The sequence below is a fragment of the Hippoglossus hippoglossus genome, chromosome 8 (genome assembly GCF_009819705.1).
Source record: "Hippoglossus hippoglossus isolate fHipHip1 chromosome 8, fHipHip1.pri, whole genome shotgun sequence".
Taxonomy (NCBI): Eukaryota; Metazoa; Chordata; class Actinopteri; order Pleuronectiformes; family Pleuronectidae; genus Hippoglossus; species Hippoglossus hippoglossus.
The window spans coordinates 294,540-313,105 of NC_047158.1; the positions used below are offsets into that span (position 1 = coordinate 294,540).

The 18,566-nt window shown below is 39.5% G+C and overlaps 1 protein-coding gene across 3 annotated transcripts in view; it reads left to right on the plus strand.

Moving 5' to 3' along the window:
* ap2a1 (adaptor related protein complex 2 subunit alpha 1) overlaps nt 1-18,566 on the plus strand; it is an 88,242-nt gene that overhangs the window by 23,736 nt on the left and 45,940 nt on the right. For all 3 annotated transcript variants that reach the window (XM_034594504.1, XM_034594505.1, XM_034594503.1), the window contains exons 3-13: nt 1,281-1,474; nt 1,585-1,714; nt 2,435-2,536; nt 7,856-8,115; nt 9,025-9,193; nt 9,435-9,572; nt 9,807-9,989; nt 13,605-13,702; nt 13,783-14,014; nt 14,262-14,450; nt 14,589-14,743. In XM_034594504.1, the coding sequence (XP_034450395.1) occupies nt 1,281-1,474; nt 1,585-1,714; nt 2,435-2,536; nt 7,856-8,115; nt 9,025-9,193; nt 9,435-9,572; nt 9,807-9,989; nt 13,605-13,702; nt 13,783-14,014; nt 14,262-14,450; nt 14,589-14,743 (1,850 nt within the window). The remainder of the gene's footprint in view (nt 1-1,280; nt 1,475-1,584; nt 1,715-2,434; nt 2,537-7,855; nt 8,116-9,024; nt 9,194-9,434; nt 9,573-9,806; nt 9,990-13,604; nt 13,703-13,782; nt 14,015-14,261; nt 14,451-14,588; nt 14,744-18,566) is intronic.

An 18,566-nucleotide genomic window follows, 5' to 3' on the forward strand; every position in this document is an offset into this window, starting at 1 on the left:
GTTGCAACTGTGGGTGTATGAGAAGTACTTTAAAGTGAAAACACAACATCAAGTGAATACCTCAGACAGCAGAAACCGAATGACGAGGAGGAAGAGGAACCATCATGGATGGACAAGCTCCTGCACGGCATGTACCACTGACAGATAGAGGCTATGGCTGATATCAAAGAATCCTACAAGTGGCTGGAAAAGGCCTGTCTGACAGACCACATAGTGGCACTAATCATGGCAGCACAAAGCAGGCCTTAAGCACAAGATCCATACAGGCCTACCACAACAGACAAGACCCAAGGTGCAGGCTGTGCAAAGTAGCACGGTGTAAGATGCAGGCTGGGACAGCGTACACTGAGAGACATAACCAGGTGGCTGGGATAGTGTACAGGAATAATTGTGCGAAGAATGGATTAGAGGTACGCAAGTCCCGATGGGACATACCACCTAAGGTGCTTGAGAACAACAGAGCTAAGATCCTGTGGGACTTCAGATTCCAGACTGACGAACAGCTGCTGGCTAACCAAATGGACTAAGTGATGGTGGCAATGACCAGAAGAGGGCAGTAGTGATAGATTTGGCAATCATAGTGTCCAGAAACATTAGGAAAAAAGATCATGAGAAAATCGAAGTACCAAGGGCTGAAAGAGCAACTAGAACAAATGTGGAGGGTAAAATGCAATGCATCGTAGTAGGAGCATTAGGGGCCCAAACTGGCTACTGACTGTAGCAATATGGGGATGCAACATGTCGATGTCTGTGGGAGCGCGATCCGCGGTATATGCAAATATATAATAATATATATGGCTCATTCTACTGTAACAACACTAACATTTTTACAGTTACACAAATATGAGAATTATATCCCATTTTGGCAAAGAGATCCTGAGAAATTCTACACACTGCTCTTTTAATTGTACACAACTGTCAACTCAGCTGTGATGCATTCTCTGCTACACGTCAGCGCTATAAGTATTGTGAACTATGGAGTCATCATGGTGGTCAACTGGTGCACATTCGACAACATATGTGCTGTTACTTATATATTTGTCATAGGCCAATATTGGCCAATACATTTGGTGGGCCTTAAAAAAACCTTCATGAATGCAATATGTATCACAGACCTGTTGGATCAAGCTGAATTAGTTTAGCTATAGGGTACCTAATCAAATGTACACTATCATCAGGAAAATTTGATATGGCACACCAATGTGCACTGTATTTTGTTTTTGTTTGTGTTTGTATTTTAGGACCTCCTTAGTCTTCTTTCATCATTTTCATTATTTCAGGGCTACCTGTTCATCTCAGTGCTGGTAAACAGCAACAGTGAGCTGATCCGTCTGATTAACAACGCCATCAAGAATGACCTGTCCAGTCGCAACCCCACCTTTATGTGCCTGGCACTTCACTGTATCGCAAACGTTGGCAGCCGTGAGATGGCTGAAGCCTTTGCAAGTGAGATCCCTCGCATCCTGGTTGCTGGGTAAGTGTCACTTTTTCTTATGTGTTTGATGAATACAATTATAGGTTTACATCAGGTCACTTACTGTCACTGTGCCTTAACTGCTGATATGTGACTGTGATGCACTGCAGTGACACAATGGACAGTGTGAAACAGTCCGCTGCCCTGTGTCTTCTGCGGCTTTACAAGACTTCCCCTGACTTGGTGCTGATGGGTGAGTGGACGTCGCGTGTGGTGCACCTGCTCAACGATCAACACATGGTGAGAGCACAGTTCAGACCTCTAGATACAGGACAGTTTTGTTTGTCAGCAGGCAATAACTACTGAACGATTTCCCACAAAACGTGGTGGAAGGATGACACACAAGATTAAATAGAACCGTTTCGATTTTGGGGCAGTGGTACATCCCTGAATATCCATGTGCGTATCCCACTAACAAACAAACAAAAGCTGATGAAAATATAACCTCGTTGGCGCAGGTAATTGTGTTAGATCAAAAAACGTTGTCAAGACAAATATACAAACCAAAGTCGACGTTTTTTAAGAACTGTTTGGCTGTCTTGTGTTGTGGAGGTCAAAGGGAGTTTAACAGTACATGTTTTTTTTTTATTAAACAGGGATATTAATAAAGTTATTAAATCAATATGGTTAAAACCAATGTAAGACATGACAGGGAGTAGTTTTTATGAAGTTGCATCAGTGTTGCCGGTGGAAATCTTGCCTTTGGCACCAAAATTTCCTGAAGTACACGATACGATACAGCTTTGTTGTGAATATTTATGTGCTATGAATCTTACATTGTTTTCATAAGAGATTAAATAGTTCAATCTATCAAAGTCTCTTTTGGATAAGCTAACACATTTTCACTTGGTTGATAATCAAGAAAGTAACTGCAGGACTGGTCACTACTGGGCCGTGATGAATCAGTGAGTTTATTCATCTTCTGCCGTGTGTGTGTGTGTCTGTGTCTCTGTGGTTTAGGGTGTGGTGACAGCCGCCATCTCTCTCATAACTTGTCTGAGCCAGAAGAATCCAGATGAGTTCAAGACTTGCGTTTCCCTGGCTGTTTCCCGACTCAGCAGGGTGAGTGTGTGAGAATACTTGCCTTTCTGTGATTTTGTGAACAAATTTTGCTGTGAAACCATCTTTGTGAGGACATTGTTAGAATTGTTTGGGGTTAGGTATGTTTTGTGAATGTTGGGGTGGGGAGGGTTTGAGATAATATAAAATATAACAGCCGTATGAGTGATATAATAGTTAAAGTCAAATCTTAGATTAGGTTAGTTTATTACGTCAAGGGCATTGGTGTTTTGCATGTGCCTGACCTTTCACTGATCTAGTGATGTGATGCCCTTTTAAATACGTAATTATGTCTCAGCTAGGCCTGCAACAACTAATCTATTAAATTGATTAACATTTATATATAAAAATGGTTAACATCTAATTTCATTATCGAGTTACAATTAGTGTCTGTTTAATGCACAACACACATTCCTGAGGTGGGGGTGGTAAACCAGCCAATGCTGTGCCTTGTGTATCTCATGTGACTATGGTGTCACCTCTCTGGAGTAAACATTTGAAAAATGGTGGAGGCAAACACTGCTAACGATACAGTGGAGACAAGTGTACGACCCAAGTCTTCAAAAGTGTGGGAAGACCGTAAGCTGCAAAATGTGCAAAGCTGATCTCACATGGCACAACATAACTTAGGTATTCCCCTGAAGAGAAAGCATGTTAGAGTCGTCTTCTCTCGGTTTACTGACTGGTCATACCACATGATGTTGTGCTGTTGTACCATGTGAAATCAGCTTTGCACAGGTTTTCTTTGAAAGCTTTAATGTGAAATGTCCCCACATCTATGACAACTGTTGTTTCCCTGGCTCGACGAGGAGAGAGAAAACTGCAGTGGTCGAGACACCTATAGACTAAATGAAGAGAACGAGTGCCGATAGTGAAAACAAAACAGTGAAAAAAAGATACAAAACATAATTTTTTTTTCTTGAACATAATTTCTTAAAATCAGATTGAAGGAAATTTCTTAAATTCAGTAGAAACATTCACTTGTGTCTGGAGGTCGAAGGTCTAGGCGGCTGTGGCTCAGGGGTTAGAATGGTCGTCCTTTAACTAGAAGGGTAGTGGTTCGATCCTAGTCTTCCCTAGTCTGCATGCCGAAGTGTCCAGGTTTTGTGTATTGACAGACATTAATTTAGCCAAGAGCAGCTTGTCTGCTGTGAGTGACACAGACAGACACCCTGTCACAGAGAGGTACATTCAGCAGGTCAAGCTGTTTTAACATTAGTTAACCAAATTTGATTATCCAGAATTAACTTTATTGATATCAACAACGTAATTTAGATTATAGTCGTACTTTCATAAACACTCACACTTTATCTTTGATTCTGTTTTGACTACTTGAAAGTCTAATTTTCAACATCTGTAATTACATTTTCACTGGTAAGATTCAAACTACTTTTGTTATTCGTGTGTGGGTTTTGTCATTATAGATATCTACAGCTCAGTTGAATTATTACTTTCATATATCTACAATTTAATTCTGACCAGTTCAATATTGAATGATCTTGAATTGAGGCATATTAAAGATATATTAATCTATTGAATGTAATTAAGTTGCAGATATCTGTAACGCATAGAAAGAGCATTGTAAAAGAAGACAAGGAAGTTGCTTCACGAATAAACAGCTTGAAAGAAAAAAAATTAACTTTTGTTTTTGTATCTGATTAAGAATTGATTAATTAAAAAAATTAAATGACAGATGAATCGATTGTCAAAATATTTTTATTTGCACCCCTAGTATCAGCAAAAACCACAGACCAAACTTTCAGGAAATCTTGATGAAATTACAAGCTAACACCAAATGTAATATTGGAATTCAGTTGGAGCTAGAAAAGAATCATTGAACGATATGAGAACCCTTTCTTTGCGACCTATTTTAAGGGAGAAATGGCCAGTCCCCTCCAAATGTTCATTCATGCATTAATGCACCATTTTCACAGCAGCTATTTTGAAATGGTAGATTAACACAGGTGTTTCTAATCACATTAATTAAGGCTCTATTAAGATAATAATTTAATAATTACACTTAATATAAAATCCTTCAGAGGCCGTTAGCTATAAATTGTTTTAAGCTGATTTCACATGGAAGAGCAGCACAACATCACTGTGGTATGAACCTGAAGATAAAACATATTGGAGCTCTTCTTCTTCCCCGAGTTTACTGGTGGATCGTAAACAGCTGTAGGTTTATACCGCAGTTTTTTTTAAGACTTCAATGTTAAATGCTCACACAGTTGTCACTTCCCTGACTCGGAGAGAGAGGAGAGAGAGCTTTAAGCTGAGTGAAGAGAGCGAGTGCAGATAGTGAACAAAAAGCAGTGAAGTAAAAATACAAAATGTAATTATTTGATTGTTTCACAGCGGTTACATTCTAAAGCACAAAAACAACCAAAAAAGTATGTTTGTTTTTCTTAAACATAATATCTTTAAGATCAGCTTGAAGGAAATTTCTTCAAATTTGGTAGAAACATTCACTTGTGTCTGGAGGTCAAAGGTCTAGGTCACGGGCAACTGTGGCTCAGGAATTAGAGCAGTCGTCCTCTAACCAGAAGGTCAATCAATCAAATTTTATTTGTATAGCCCATATTCACAAATCACAATTTGTCTCATAGGGCTTTAACAAGGTGTGACATCCTCTGCCCTTAACCCTCAACAAGAGTAAGGAAAAACTACTAAAAACCCTTTTAACAGGGTAAAAAGAAGGTAGAAACCTCAGAGAGAGCCACATGTGAGGGATCCCTCTCCCAGGACGGACAGAAGTGCAATAGATGTCAAGTGTAAAGGAGAACATCAGCAAGATCGATGATTGATGAAATCTCTCCACCAGTCCATCACTTTGAGGGTGAAGTAGAGTTGTCTGCATCTTGGGGGAGAGGGATCCCTCCCACAGATCCCAGTCCTCCCGAGTCTGCATGCCAAAGTGTCCTTGGGCAAGATACTGAACTACAAATTGCCCCTTCTCATAGAGAGTGTTGCACATAGATGCACTGTATGAATATGTCTGTGAATAGGTGAATGTAAAACTGTACTGTAAAACACTTTGAGTGGTCATCAGGACTAGAAAAGCGCTATATAATAATTAATTAGACTCATAGATGCCATGATTTGAATTTGGTGGCCAAAGTTCAAGGTCACATGGCCTCAAAAAACAATCAAGATTGGTTGAGGGAATTTCTCTAGTTTTGATGATTTGTCACTTGGACTCAAAGATGAACTGACTTGATTTCAGTGGTCAAAGGTCACGGTGATCAGGAAAGAAAAAAGTAGAAATATGTAGAAAGAAACTGCACTGGTTGCAGGGTTTTTCCTGGCCGAAGATTATGCAGGGGTGGTACTGTCAGTAAGAAAATGTCAATTATGTCACTTAAAAATGTATTTAATGAACAAACAAGTACAGTCATTTCACAGTGTATTCATTAAAACACAACAAACTAAATTATCAACATATAACAGTTTTTCTTATAAAGTGGAAATCATTTACAGTGATCATGTTTGTCTGGGCCAAATTAAACAAGGTAATCGGTTGATTTCTATAACTGAATTGTGTGGCTGTGTGTGTCTAGTCCCAGAACTTGAGGGAAAGGTAATGGTGGATTTTAAGATAAGGGTGATATCACATTGCGCACTCAAAAACACACACGCACTCACTTTCTCTGTCTGTCTCTCGCTAGCTCTCTCCCCCTGTCTTGCGCTGACTGGCAGACACACACAAAGAGACACACACACGCATACTCAACGACTCAGCTGATGTCTCTGACCCGCTACAGTTTAAACAGTGATTTAAAAAAACCCACAATAATCAATATTTTTCTTAAATGAGTAAAACCTTTCTTCATAGCTGCGTGCATTAATTCATTCCTGACTCTGCTTGCTGTCTTTCGCTGACAAGCACGCACGCAGTCACACAAACAGTGTCATCAGACACATTTCTAATGTCAGACTGGATAAAAACAACAGAACTTGTCAACTTAGATAATGTATGAAGACCCGGAGGAGATGACAGAGAATGATAGAGACCAAGAGAGGAACAGTAAAGTTTTACCGGCAACTGACATTGCCGGTAAAAACTGAAAAAAACACCTACAAAAAGACCCCAAATTAACACTCTAAGCTGATTACTTAAAGGGGACATAGCATGCCCATTTTACCACAAGTTGATATGGTTCCGTGGGGTCTTAATGAAATGTCTGTAACATACTTTGGTCAAAATACCAATAGGATCATTTAAAACAGCACCCTTTTTACCCTGTATAAAACAGCCCTCCACAGAGTGACCTGTTTTGAGTGCCTGTTCCTTTAAATGCTAATGAGCCAGCTCCCCCCTCCCCCCATGATTTTAAACGATATAAATTACATATTTTATATGATATAAATTATCAAATATGCATCCCATACTTTGTATTCCCCTTCTGTTGTCCTGGAGTTTTAATTTTCCCAATCACATAATTAAATGTCCCTCTCTGCCCATCCACTACAAGCACACAAGCAGACAGACAGAGAGAGAAAGAGAGGGGTGGGGGGGGGGGGCTATGAAGACCATCATTTACCCCCGAACCCCGACATTCAACGGGTACAACAACAAGCGGAGGAAGCAGAATCGCGGGCTGACCTTATATATACAGTCTATGGGGCTGACCAGCGCGGAGAAATGCACGTCCCGTGTGAACAGCCAGGCGGCTGCGCGCTTGAGAACGGCGCTGCGCTGCCTCGCAGCGGCACTTCCGCGTCCGGTGTTAACCCGGCATAACGACTTAGAGGAACCATAACAAAACGCGCGAGTGTTTTTTTCCCAGAGTTTTTGGGTTGGTAGACATGCCAGATACCCACATTAACGTGTAGAAGCACTAACAAAGTGGAATTTGCATGCTATGTCCCCTTTAATAAATATAAAGTATTTGAACAGCATTTGTATTTCAACGTGGCCGCCTCGCAATTGTTTATGCAGAAAAAACCCTGGGTTGATGGAGGCATACAACTGCAGTGCGGTATTTCTAGTTTTTATCTTAATGACCTCTCAAAGCACCTTTACGTTACAATTCAGAATCACTCATTACATAGATATTCTTGCAGTGTTTCTTTAACACACACATTCTTGGGATTAAACCACCAACCTGTAATAAATGGAGAACCCGGCCTATCTCCCGAGCCTTGAGCATTTTGGAACATTTAACTTTTAAGTTATATAACATTTGAAAGCTGATACCTTGCATGGTAATAGATAATGGTCATTTCTGGGCTTGCTGTATATAGTAAGCAGCAGTTTACTGAGAAAATTATAGTATATAACTATTATAGTACATATAAAGAAAGTTTCTGTTGGTTTTCTAGATTGTGTCTTCAGCCTCCACTGACCTGCAGGATTACACTTACTACTTTGTGCCAGCACCATGGCTCTCCTGCAAGTTGCTGCGACTGCTGCAGTGCTACCCTCCACCAGAAGATGGTGCTGTCAAGGGTCGTCTAGTAGAGTGCCTGGAGACTATCCTTAACAAGGCCCAGGAGCCACCCAAATCCAAAAAAGTCCAGCACTCCAATGCCAAGAATGCAATCTTGTTTGAAGCTATCTCACTTATCATCCACTATGACAGGTGAGCATTCTGATCAACAACATGACTCTGCACTTCAACAAAATATACACAGTAAAGTGGCTTACACATAGTCATAGTATTTCAGCCATTAAATCAGCAGTGTAATATCTGGAGCTTGAAATTAATTAAGGTATGATTACTGCTATTTTTATCACTATTGTTACTATTATATTTAAAAACCCTAAATGTTCTGATTGGCTACATGGAGGACTGATGTAAGAAATTTCCAATTTAAGAGGAAAATAGACACGGTTATTTTAAAGGTCCAGTGTGTCAAATTTTGATGAAAGGGATCTATTGTCAGAAATTGAATATAAAATAATTCTTGTGATGTTTTTCACTTGTGTCTAATCATCTAAATTGTACGAAATGTTGTTTTCTTTAGCCTAGAATGGACCCTTTGTATTTCAATACTTTATATTTACATCAGGAGCGGGTCCTTTCTACGGAGGCTGCCATGTTTTTTTACAGTAGCCCAGACTGGAAAAACTAAACACCTTTTAGAGTTTTTATGACAACTAAAGGCTACCACAGGTTCTCTTTCATGTTTCTAAAGGGAGGGTAAGGTGAGGGGTATTCAGCTGCAACATGCAACTTTACCACTAGATGTCACTAAATTCTACACACTGAACCTTTAATGTAGATGGTATTGAGGTGGCTTTAACCCAAATGCATGTTCACACTTAGATTAATAAAGTTTATTGTAGGATATTGTTAAGTATGACCAACATGGACACCATATTAATTCATTTTCTAGTTATTTATACATCTGTCTTTAAATACGTTTTTTGTCTTGTTTAATGAGTCTTAGAGTCTTACTAAGTAATAAAGTGATCTACTGATGAGCTTTTTCCCAATCTGAGTTTGACCTGAACAGCTGTTAATTAAGTTTTGGTCTCTCTTTGACAGTGAACCAAATCTGTTGGTGCGAGCCTGTAACCAACTGGGCCAGTTCCTGCAGCACAGAGAGACCAACCTGCGCTACCTGGCTCTGGAGAGCATGTGTACTCTGGCCAGCTCTGAGTTTTCCCATGAAGCTGTCAAAACACACATCGAAACCGTCATCAATGCCCTCAAGGTGGTGCCTTGCACTAATAACTAAATACAGTCACTAAGCATGTCTGAGCAATATTTTGATAACAGACTTGTACTAATCTTACCAAGATCTATGAACCAGTCATCTTACATATGTCGACTTCACAAAAACATACTCTATCTTTTAAATGTGGTATATTTGTCAGTCCACACTCCACACAATGTTATCCAATTGTCTGTAGGTCATTCTCGTCTTTTTCGTTTTGTGTTGTTTGTCTCTGTAGACTGAGAGGGATGTGAGCGTTCGACAGAGGGCAGCTGATCTACTGTATGCCATGTGTGATCGCAGTAACGCCAAGCAGATTGTAGCCGAGATGCTCAGCTACCTTGAGACAGCAGACTACTCCATCAGAGAAGAGATGGTAGGTGTGAGAGATTTTGTACAAAATATGTATTTTTTAGAGATATCTCTAAATGTCAGTGTCTTAATGTCAGGTGATTCATCAACATCAAATCATTCTTTAGAAAATGTATTTTTATTTACATACTCAAATGTACACGTGCACTCGATAGTGTCCAAAATTAATCATTGATTTATTTTTGACAATTTTCAAAAAATTCATATTATCTGATTAAGCTGTGCCTTACTCTTTCAGGTGCTGAAAGTGGCCATACTTGCAGAGAAGTATGCTGTGGATTACTCCTGGTATGTGGATACCATTCTCAATCTCATTCGCATTGCTGGTGACTACGTGAGTGAAGAGGTGTGGTATCGCGTCATTCAGATCGTCATCAACCGAGATGATGTGCAGGGCTACGCAGCCAAAACGGTCTTTGAGGTATTGCTTTATAAAATCTTAAAATGTAACAAAGATGATGTTAGAGCTGGATGTACACACTAGATAGGTAGCCTGGTTCCTGGCTCATCCTGTCCAGATGCAAAAGTGTCCTTGGGCAAGAGATGGAAGTGCTGTATGAATGTGTAGGTGTGATTGTGAGTGTGAGAGAGAATGGCTGACTAGGACTTAAACTGTTTTCAGACATGACCTCCAGAGGATATCTGCAGAATTCGGTTCGTCTTTGCCTTTCACACATACACAACGCAGCAGGAGATTTTCTGCTCAGACGAGTTTACGACAGCACAATCTCTGGAGCGTTCTGTCGAGGGGAGGTGTAGCAGACAGAGGCAGGATGTAACGTGTGAATTCCAGTGCGAGTATCATGTGTTTTGTTTAAAGCACGTCGGCCCTTATCACTAAAATCTGTCTTGACGTCTTCGTCAGTGTCTTCTACGTTTACGGCACCGTTTTAACAATAACAAAGAGATATTGTTCTCTTTTAGTTTTTTTTTGTGTTTGTCACGTGTTAGAAATATCATCAACAACACTGTGGTAAATGCTGTTGAAGATATCCTGCTGTTTTCTTAAATCAGCTACTCCGGACACTTTTTACCAGGGAACTGGCCAGAGAAAGTCAACAGAAAGTCTAGAGGCTCTCACTCCAACATTTACCTTCACACATTTTTGAGTGGACATCAACACGCTATATAAATACAGAGCATTTACCATTGCTTTTCAAAGTAATGTATATTTACTTGTAATGTTTCTGATAAATTTGCATTTAATTAGATATTTGATTAGATGTCAATGCAAACTATTTTCACAAGGAGCACAAGGTGAATGTGTGAATGAGTTGGTAATTTGCAGTGACTTCAGGCAAATAGTATCTTTGCACAGGAGCAAATATAACAAGACTGCTCAGAGATATACCTTAGTTTGATCAAATTACACATGTAATGCCTGATTTCCAGCCAGCCTTGTGGGCCATAGAAAAGTTCAAAAGGGCCCTATATGGCCTGTGGACCGCTAGTTGAACAGGCCTGTTGTACACTTTCGACCAATACTCAAGAGACATTTTTACACAGTGCTTGGTTTCTTCTTTCTTTGTTTATTGTCTGTTTTTAGTTTTTTCTATCTCTCTTTCTATGTTTTGTCTCATTTTGTGCAATTTGTTCCCTTCCCATTTGTATCTCTGTGCTTGTATATCCCTGTTCCATGTACTCCGCAGCTACATACTACCAAACACACACACACTTGCGCACACACATACACCAACATTAATGCATACTTTTGTATAATAAAATGTTATGTTATCACTGAATTTTGTGACATGGAATATCCATGGGATTGGTCCATGATTCCCTGGAGTCATCTACAAATATCTTGTTCATTCTATGTCCATAAAAGAAACCGAACTGGAACAAAAAATCAAACAATTAGAAAACATCAACGCAAGTAACCCAACAGAAAAACTCAGAATGACCTAAGGAAATATAAATCTCAACCAACTATGAATAAACAAACACAATTCCTGATTCACAGACAAAGACAACAACTTTCCACCATAGCAATAAATCTTGCAAGTACCTGGCAAATTAAACGAAATTCAGAAAAGAACCCAAGTACAGAAAATATCAACTCCCTCCTCAACGGTATTGATAAACCACAGCTTAATGCAGACCAATCCAACATACCCGACTCTAGGGGTGTGCGATATATATCGTCTACGATAATATCGTAATTGTTGTTTTAACGATGTGCGAGCTCACGTTATCGAGTGTTATCAATAATGATGATCCATGCGCCACGCATTCACGCTCTGCATGTCAATATATTTGGCTGCTTTAGATGAATAAATGAAAGACATTCAGATCATTGATGCGTTTTTCCGTCAGTGAATCATTGTCGGAAGAAGATAATAAGAAGAGAATAGAGAGAAAACAAAATTTGAAAGAGCCGCGGGGCTCCGTCAAATCTCGCTCCGCCTCCTCCGACAAAATTCTACTGTGATCTCTCTCGCTCTCTCTCTCTCTCTCTCGAATGATAGAGACACAGAGGAGCAGTAAATTACTCTTTTAATTTCTCACACACACATACTCACAAACTAACAGTGTGATCGGGCACATGTATAAGGTGGCGGGGTGCACGAATGATAGAGACACAGAGGAGCAGTAAATTACTGACAGAGCCCTGAAAGACTGTAAAAAAATGTGCTGTGTATGGCCCCCTGGATGTCTGATCCCGACTTGGAGGCGCTGCGGCTGGGCTGTGAGCCTTCTCCCGGATGTGGAGCCGTCCGTAGCCAGGGACTGTTTTTTTATTTATCGCAAGTCATATCATCATGACGATATTCAACAACGTTATCGCATGTTTTCCTAATATTGTGCAGCCCTAATTTTGTATTATTTTTATCCTTTTGGTTCTATTTTTTTTTAGGTAAAAATTAACACCAACTTTAATCTGAGAGATCCAGTAATTCACCAAGATGCAGCTCAGAAGCAAGCCAAAAATATATCACATTATTTATGAAATGAAAAGGGAGCTTCCCCAACAATAAACCTTGGATCAACAGGGACATTAAAGCCCTGCTGAACAGGAACAAGAAGTTTTTCATGGAGGGGTACAATGAGGAATAAGAATAATCTTTTTTTTTTAATCGTAATTTAAGGTAAAAAATATAAATAATCATATGAAGTCATATCGCCCAGCACTAATCCAGAGTGAACTGAAGAGGGAGCTAAGGAGGGCTAAAGACTCGAATGAGAGGAGACTGCAACAGAACTATATGGAGATAATATAAGTAATATTCTCTATGGGGTGAAAACATAAAACAAGCCAGAGGCCATGTACTTTAAATATATAGCTGGCACTGAACATGTATACATATACTTTAAGTCAGTAAAGAAGTGTCAAAAGATGAGTGGAGCTCACTCTTTTCCCTTTTTTCAGTTTGTATCTTCACCTATGTTAGTTTAGTTCTTTTTTTACGTTTATATTAGACCAGTGTTTATATTAGACCGGTCTGGTGTCTTATTTTAGGTCAATAGACTATCTATTTTTTCCTGAGTCAACTCTTTTTCCTTCTCCCTAAAGAGAAAATAATATCACAGTTTCAAATAAACCCAAGTGAAACACCACTATACCTTAGGTTATACACACAATGTTGACAATTGTGAACATAAAGTACAGCATAAAATGTCACACTTCAGTTTAGTGCAAATCAGTTTGTTTCCAATTTAGTTCTGTATGAATTTCTCATTCAGTCCAGTTCAAACAAAGGAAAAGATATCGATACTCCTACCAATCTAGCAACCAAAGTTCAGTCCGGCGTGAAAGGGATGAAGAATCTTGCCGTTACATGCAGATTCTGTGGGTCTGGCTCGCCATCTTGTCTTGTCCTGCGTGTGTATCTCTCCCCACACACAGAGGTGTCTCCTTGAAAGTTTCACCAGATCAAAAAACTCAGTTTCACCTATTTATGAATTTTAATTGACTATCTATTTACACATTTGAATGCATATTTATATCTATTTAATTTCACATTTATTTATTTTATTACTCTTTTTTTAATGTGGGCTACATCAATGTGGGTTACATAATCATTGTCTCCTCCAGGCCTTGCAGGCCCCTGCTTGCCATGAGAACATGGTGAAAGTTGGAGGCTACATTTTGGGAGAGTTTGGTAACCTAATTGCTGGGGACCCACGTTCCAGGTATGTTGGGTTTTTGAATGGCAAGGCCCTAAGTTAATGCTTGAAATGACAAACAGTAACTTCTCTGTCCTGTCATCCAGCCCTTTGGTCCAGTTCAACCTTCTTCACTCAAAGTTCCATCTGTGCTCCGTGCCGACTCGAGCCCTGCTCCTCTCAGCCTACATCAAGTTTATCAACCTTTTCCCAGAGACCAAAGCCACGATTCAAGAAGTGCTCCGCTGTGACAGCCAGATCCGCAACTCGGATGTGGAGCTCCAGCAGCGTGCTGTCGAGTATCTGAAGCTTTCTTCCATTGCCAGCACTGATGTCCTGGTTAGTACTGATGACTGTGTTAGACTAAACTCAGCTCAGGCCCAGTAATGACTGAATGAAAAGCGTTTGCAGGAAGCACTGGTGTGCATAGTTATTAATACATTGTTTCCATTTCTGGTCAGAATCTAGAGCCTTGTAGTCTTTCTACTGAATATGTTGTCCATTTATGGTGATATTAATGTTTAGTCAGATGCTGAAAACTCTTTTTGCCCAAACCTACAGTATGGTTTTCCTTTCTGTTCCTCAGGCCACTGTCCTGGAGGAGATGCCTCCCTTCCCAGAAAGGGAGTCATCAATCCTGGCTAAGCTGAAGAAGAAGAAGGGACCTGGTGCTGTGTCAGTAACAGAGCTGGAAGACGGCAAAAGGGAGGGTGGGGAGTTGAATGGAGGGGGTGACCGGGGTCCAGAAACAACTGCCATGGCTGCCTCCAATGCTGTGAGTGTCTCTCTGTATGTTTTATTCACAAAAAAACATAATTGTTGGTTTTCTCTTGCTTTAGTACTGGCAGCTCAAGCAAAAATACACTTTTGTTTTTTTTTTGTGACCCTAGTGCAACTTTCCTTTATTTTTCAGTCAACCCCGTCACCATCTGCAGACCTCCTTGGGATTCGTTCTGCTGCTCCCATTAGTGCTGCTCCAGCCAGTGCTGGCAGCTTATTGGTAGATGTGTTCTCTGAGACAGGGCCTGCTGCACCTTCTGCTGCTGTGAATGACGACGGCTTCTTAAGGTAAAAAGTCATCCTTTGATGAGCAGATGTAGTATTCACTATAAGGCACAGTCCAGTATTAGTGGTTACAACAAAGCTCATTGATAATTCTGTCGCTCTCAGAGGAGAGAGAAAGATAAGAAAGGCCCAGAACTTGATTGGCTTCATTCTAACCAGTATTGTTCCGTTAAGCATGGACAGATCGTCCCCGAGACAGATCCTTGGGACTAACTCAGGACATAGTCTTCTTGAGTAGGTTAGTGAGTGACGTTACCAATTTACACCTGAGGTAACTGCAGTAACCTGGTTACTGAAAATGTGTAGGGTTTCTAATTATAGATATCTACAATTCAGTTGAATTATTACTATCTTTTATTCCAGTTTTAGATATCTAAAATGTAATTCTGACTAGTCATAATTCAAGTTTGTGATATCTGCAATTGAATTCAAACTTAATTCAAGGTATCTTGAACTGAGGTAAATTAAAGATATCTTTAATTTGAATAATGACTTGTCAGAATTGAATTGTAGATAAATGAAACTGGAATTGCTGTCGCAAATATGTAAAGTACATATACAAAGAGCATTGTATAAGGAAACAAGTTGCTTTTTGAATAAATTGTTGGAAAGGATAAAATGCAGCCTTTCTCTTTTTATCAGATTTAATAATCGATCAATTGAAATAATGATTGACAGATTATTGTCACATTATCAAAATAGTTTTTAGTTGCGGCCCTAAACTGTTGTATTCAAACACTGTCATACTAGTTACAATAAAAATAATCGCTACACTTAGTTAGATAGTTTTCAGAGGTGGGGAAGTAACTCGTTGTTTTGGGTAGAGGATACTTTATGGTTTGTGTCAATAGGACTTTATCTTAACTTACATATGAGAACACATCCCACTGCATTATAATGATATGTCCTTTTATTCATTGCTGAGTTGTTTTTTTGTCTGCAGTTTTTGTCATTTGCAGATGTATCAGTTAGAGGGCAATTTAAAAACCTGTTTTCACAATGTAGTGAAATCGATGATCCCCTTGAGAACACACTGTTCCAAGAGTGGCTAGACTAGACTGCGTGCAACTGGTTTTGGACCTTAATGAGGAAGCACCCTGAATTGGTCATGTAGTTTTATTTCCAGTTGTAAACTGTTAATGTAAATAGTTGTGATGTTTGTGCTGTCAATCTACTAGGACTTACTAGTTGCCCATGTTTGTTGTTGTTCTGTTGGCTCTGTCTTTCTTTGACCTGTCAACCTGGAGACATTCATAGGCAAATACTTTATGCTGATGTTACATCTACTTACTAAATCTAACACTATGCCGATGGAGGGGTGGGTGAAGTATTTGAGGCCACAAAACACTTCTGGAGTTTATGGGGTAAGCTTTATTGCAGCAGAATCCAATACAATTAAAGTCAATGGTGAGTCCTTCTTCAGACGTAATAAAACAACAGAAAAAAACATAACGTCCATCCAAACCACTCGTGTGGTGTCATCCAAGTGTCCGCAAGACCCGACATTTGTATTCAACTCGAAACAAGGTCATTTACACCATGTTTTAAGCCTAAATGTCCACTGATATCTTCCTACGAGGTGTATTCACGGACCGTCGGACGTGCTAACATCCGCTAGCTTAGCCACTTCCGACTTTTTAGCTAAAAACATGGTGTAAATGACCTTGTTCGCATCGAATATGAATGTCGAGGCTGGATGACACCACACGAGCAGTACGAAGGCATGTTATGTTTTTTCTTTTTGATTTATTACATCTGAAGAGGCAACTGTTGACTTCAATTGTATTGGATTCTGCTCTAACAAAGTTCACACCTGAGACTCCAGAAGTGTTTTGTCCTTTAGATACAGTTATAGTCATAATATATATATATATATATATATATATATATATATATAATATATATATATATATATATTTACTATTATTATTATTTAATTTTTTACCATATTGGAATCGAAAATCTGATTTGATAAGAACTGGAATCAATAAGAAGAATTGGAATTGATCAAATTAAAAGTATACCAAACCCTTAGACAGTGCAGGGGTTCCCATGGCTCCTCAAAAGTCAAAAAACAATCTTCAATTAAAATCCACTAGATTAGGGTCTTAAATGGACCATAAATTCGCTGCATTTGTATTACATTTGCGGGTGGTGCATTTAAGGCTACCATAAAAACGTCTTTAAAACTTCATTACTGAGACACTGCCTTTCTAATCGCAAAAGAGTGATGGGTGTTGATAGAGCACGACACAGCGCCACAGTTCCTAGTCTTGCAAATCAGAGATCAGCTATGGAGCTGCAATGAGCCCTGTAATGCCTGACCGTAATGTCTATCCATGTCAGTTGTAGTGTGTTTACCATTCAACAGCGTAGTTTCTTAACACAATCAAACGACTGCAAATTTAAGAAAGAAGCAGTGTGAAGCAGTTAGACACAGTAATGTATCATTTATATTCCTTTAGGCTATACTGCAGTTTTAGAGAAAACACCACTGTTACACGGGAGAAAAAGAGATCTGCCGAGCCTGATGCAGGCAGCGCACAGATGCTAAAGTTAGCTCACGAGTGCTGGCTAGCTTTAATGTTCGATTGGTAAATTGTCTATTTATATAGTGCTTTTCTAGTCTTGATGACCACTCTTAAAGCTGTACTGAAAGCACTTTTCAGTACAATTTTACATTCACCCATACACACACATTCATACAGTGTTTCAAAGTGTCGCCACAGAGGTACCAACTTTGAACCCAACTTTGAATCACTTGCCGCCTGGTGAAGCACCTTTATCCTCTTTTTTTCTTGTTGGGGTGTTTTTGTAAAGAAATTACAAGTTTAACTTGAAGACGCCATTTCTTTGCCGGTCAGCTTGCAGCGGAAGTAACTCGGCAACGGCGGATGTACCTGAGAAAGCGTCGATGGTCGACCATATTAGTGAGTGGAGCTGCGTCCCTTGGAAAAACTGCAACAACCAATTAATGAGCAGACTCACATCCCGTAGTTCCCAAAACATTAAGGACCCCCATTTACTCTCATTTAGCTGGCATCCCACACCAGGAAGTAAACGTGTTTAGTCAGAAATGAACCAAATACAAGTAAATAGTAAAATATTATTATATAATAAAATTATATTAAAAAAAATTTTATAGGCTTTTTTGTATCAGAATGTTGGAGGGTCTGCACACCAGCGCCCCATATTGACTAGCCGCCAGTCACAATTTTTGTTCTGTTTCTTTTACCCAGTTTCAAGAAGTTACAGTCTCAGTGTTAAGCCATTTTCAGACTCCGTAGCCAATTCTCCGAATTTGACCTGAGCATAATTTATACATTAAATCCTGCCTGTGCCTGTTGCACCACCCCTCGCCTGAATCTTCTGGAGGATTTGTCGCTGTTTTGAACGCGTCTGAGCAGAGAACCTCCCACTGCGTTGTGCATGTGTGAAAGGCAAACAAAGAAGGGATGTGCACAGACATTTTGGGGGGCAGAGGCTCAAGTGAGAAAAGGGCACTTTTCATAATTATTAATAAAAAGTTAAATATAGAAGCACAATCTCTGACTTACTTACCAATTTATTGTAATACCCTCACTCTCACACAATTGTTAAATACTCAACAGTTCACACAGAGACAATGGTCTTCTTTAGTATTCAATAGGTTTACCACTAGAGCAACAACAAAGGAAACTATGTTTCAGTGTATATACAATTCCCTCCTTTCACATTCGAGGGAGGGCCATCTGTATCATGTATTGATAAAGATCTATCAGCATACAACAAACTAGTGGAATGAATAGTTATTAGATGAGGTGCCTACAGTCTTGATGTGAGTCAT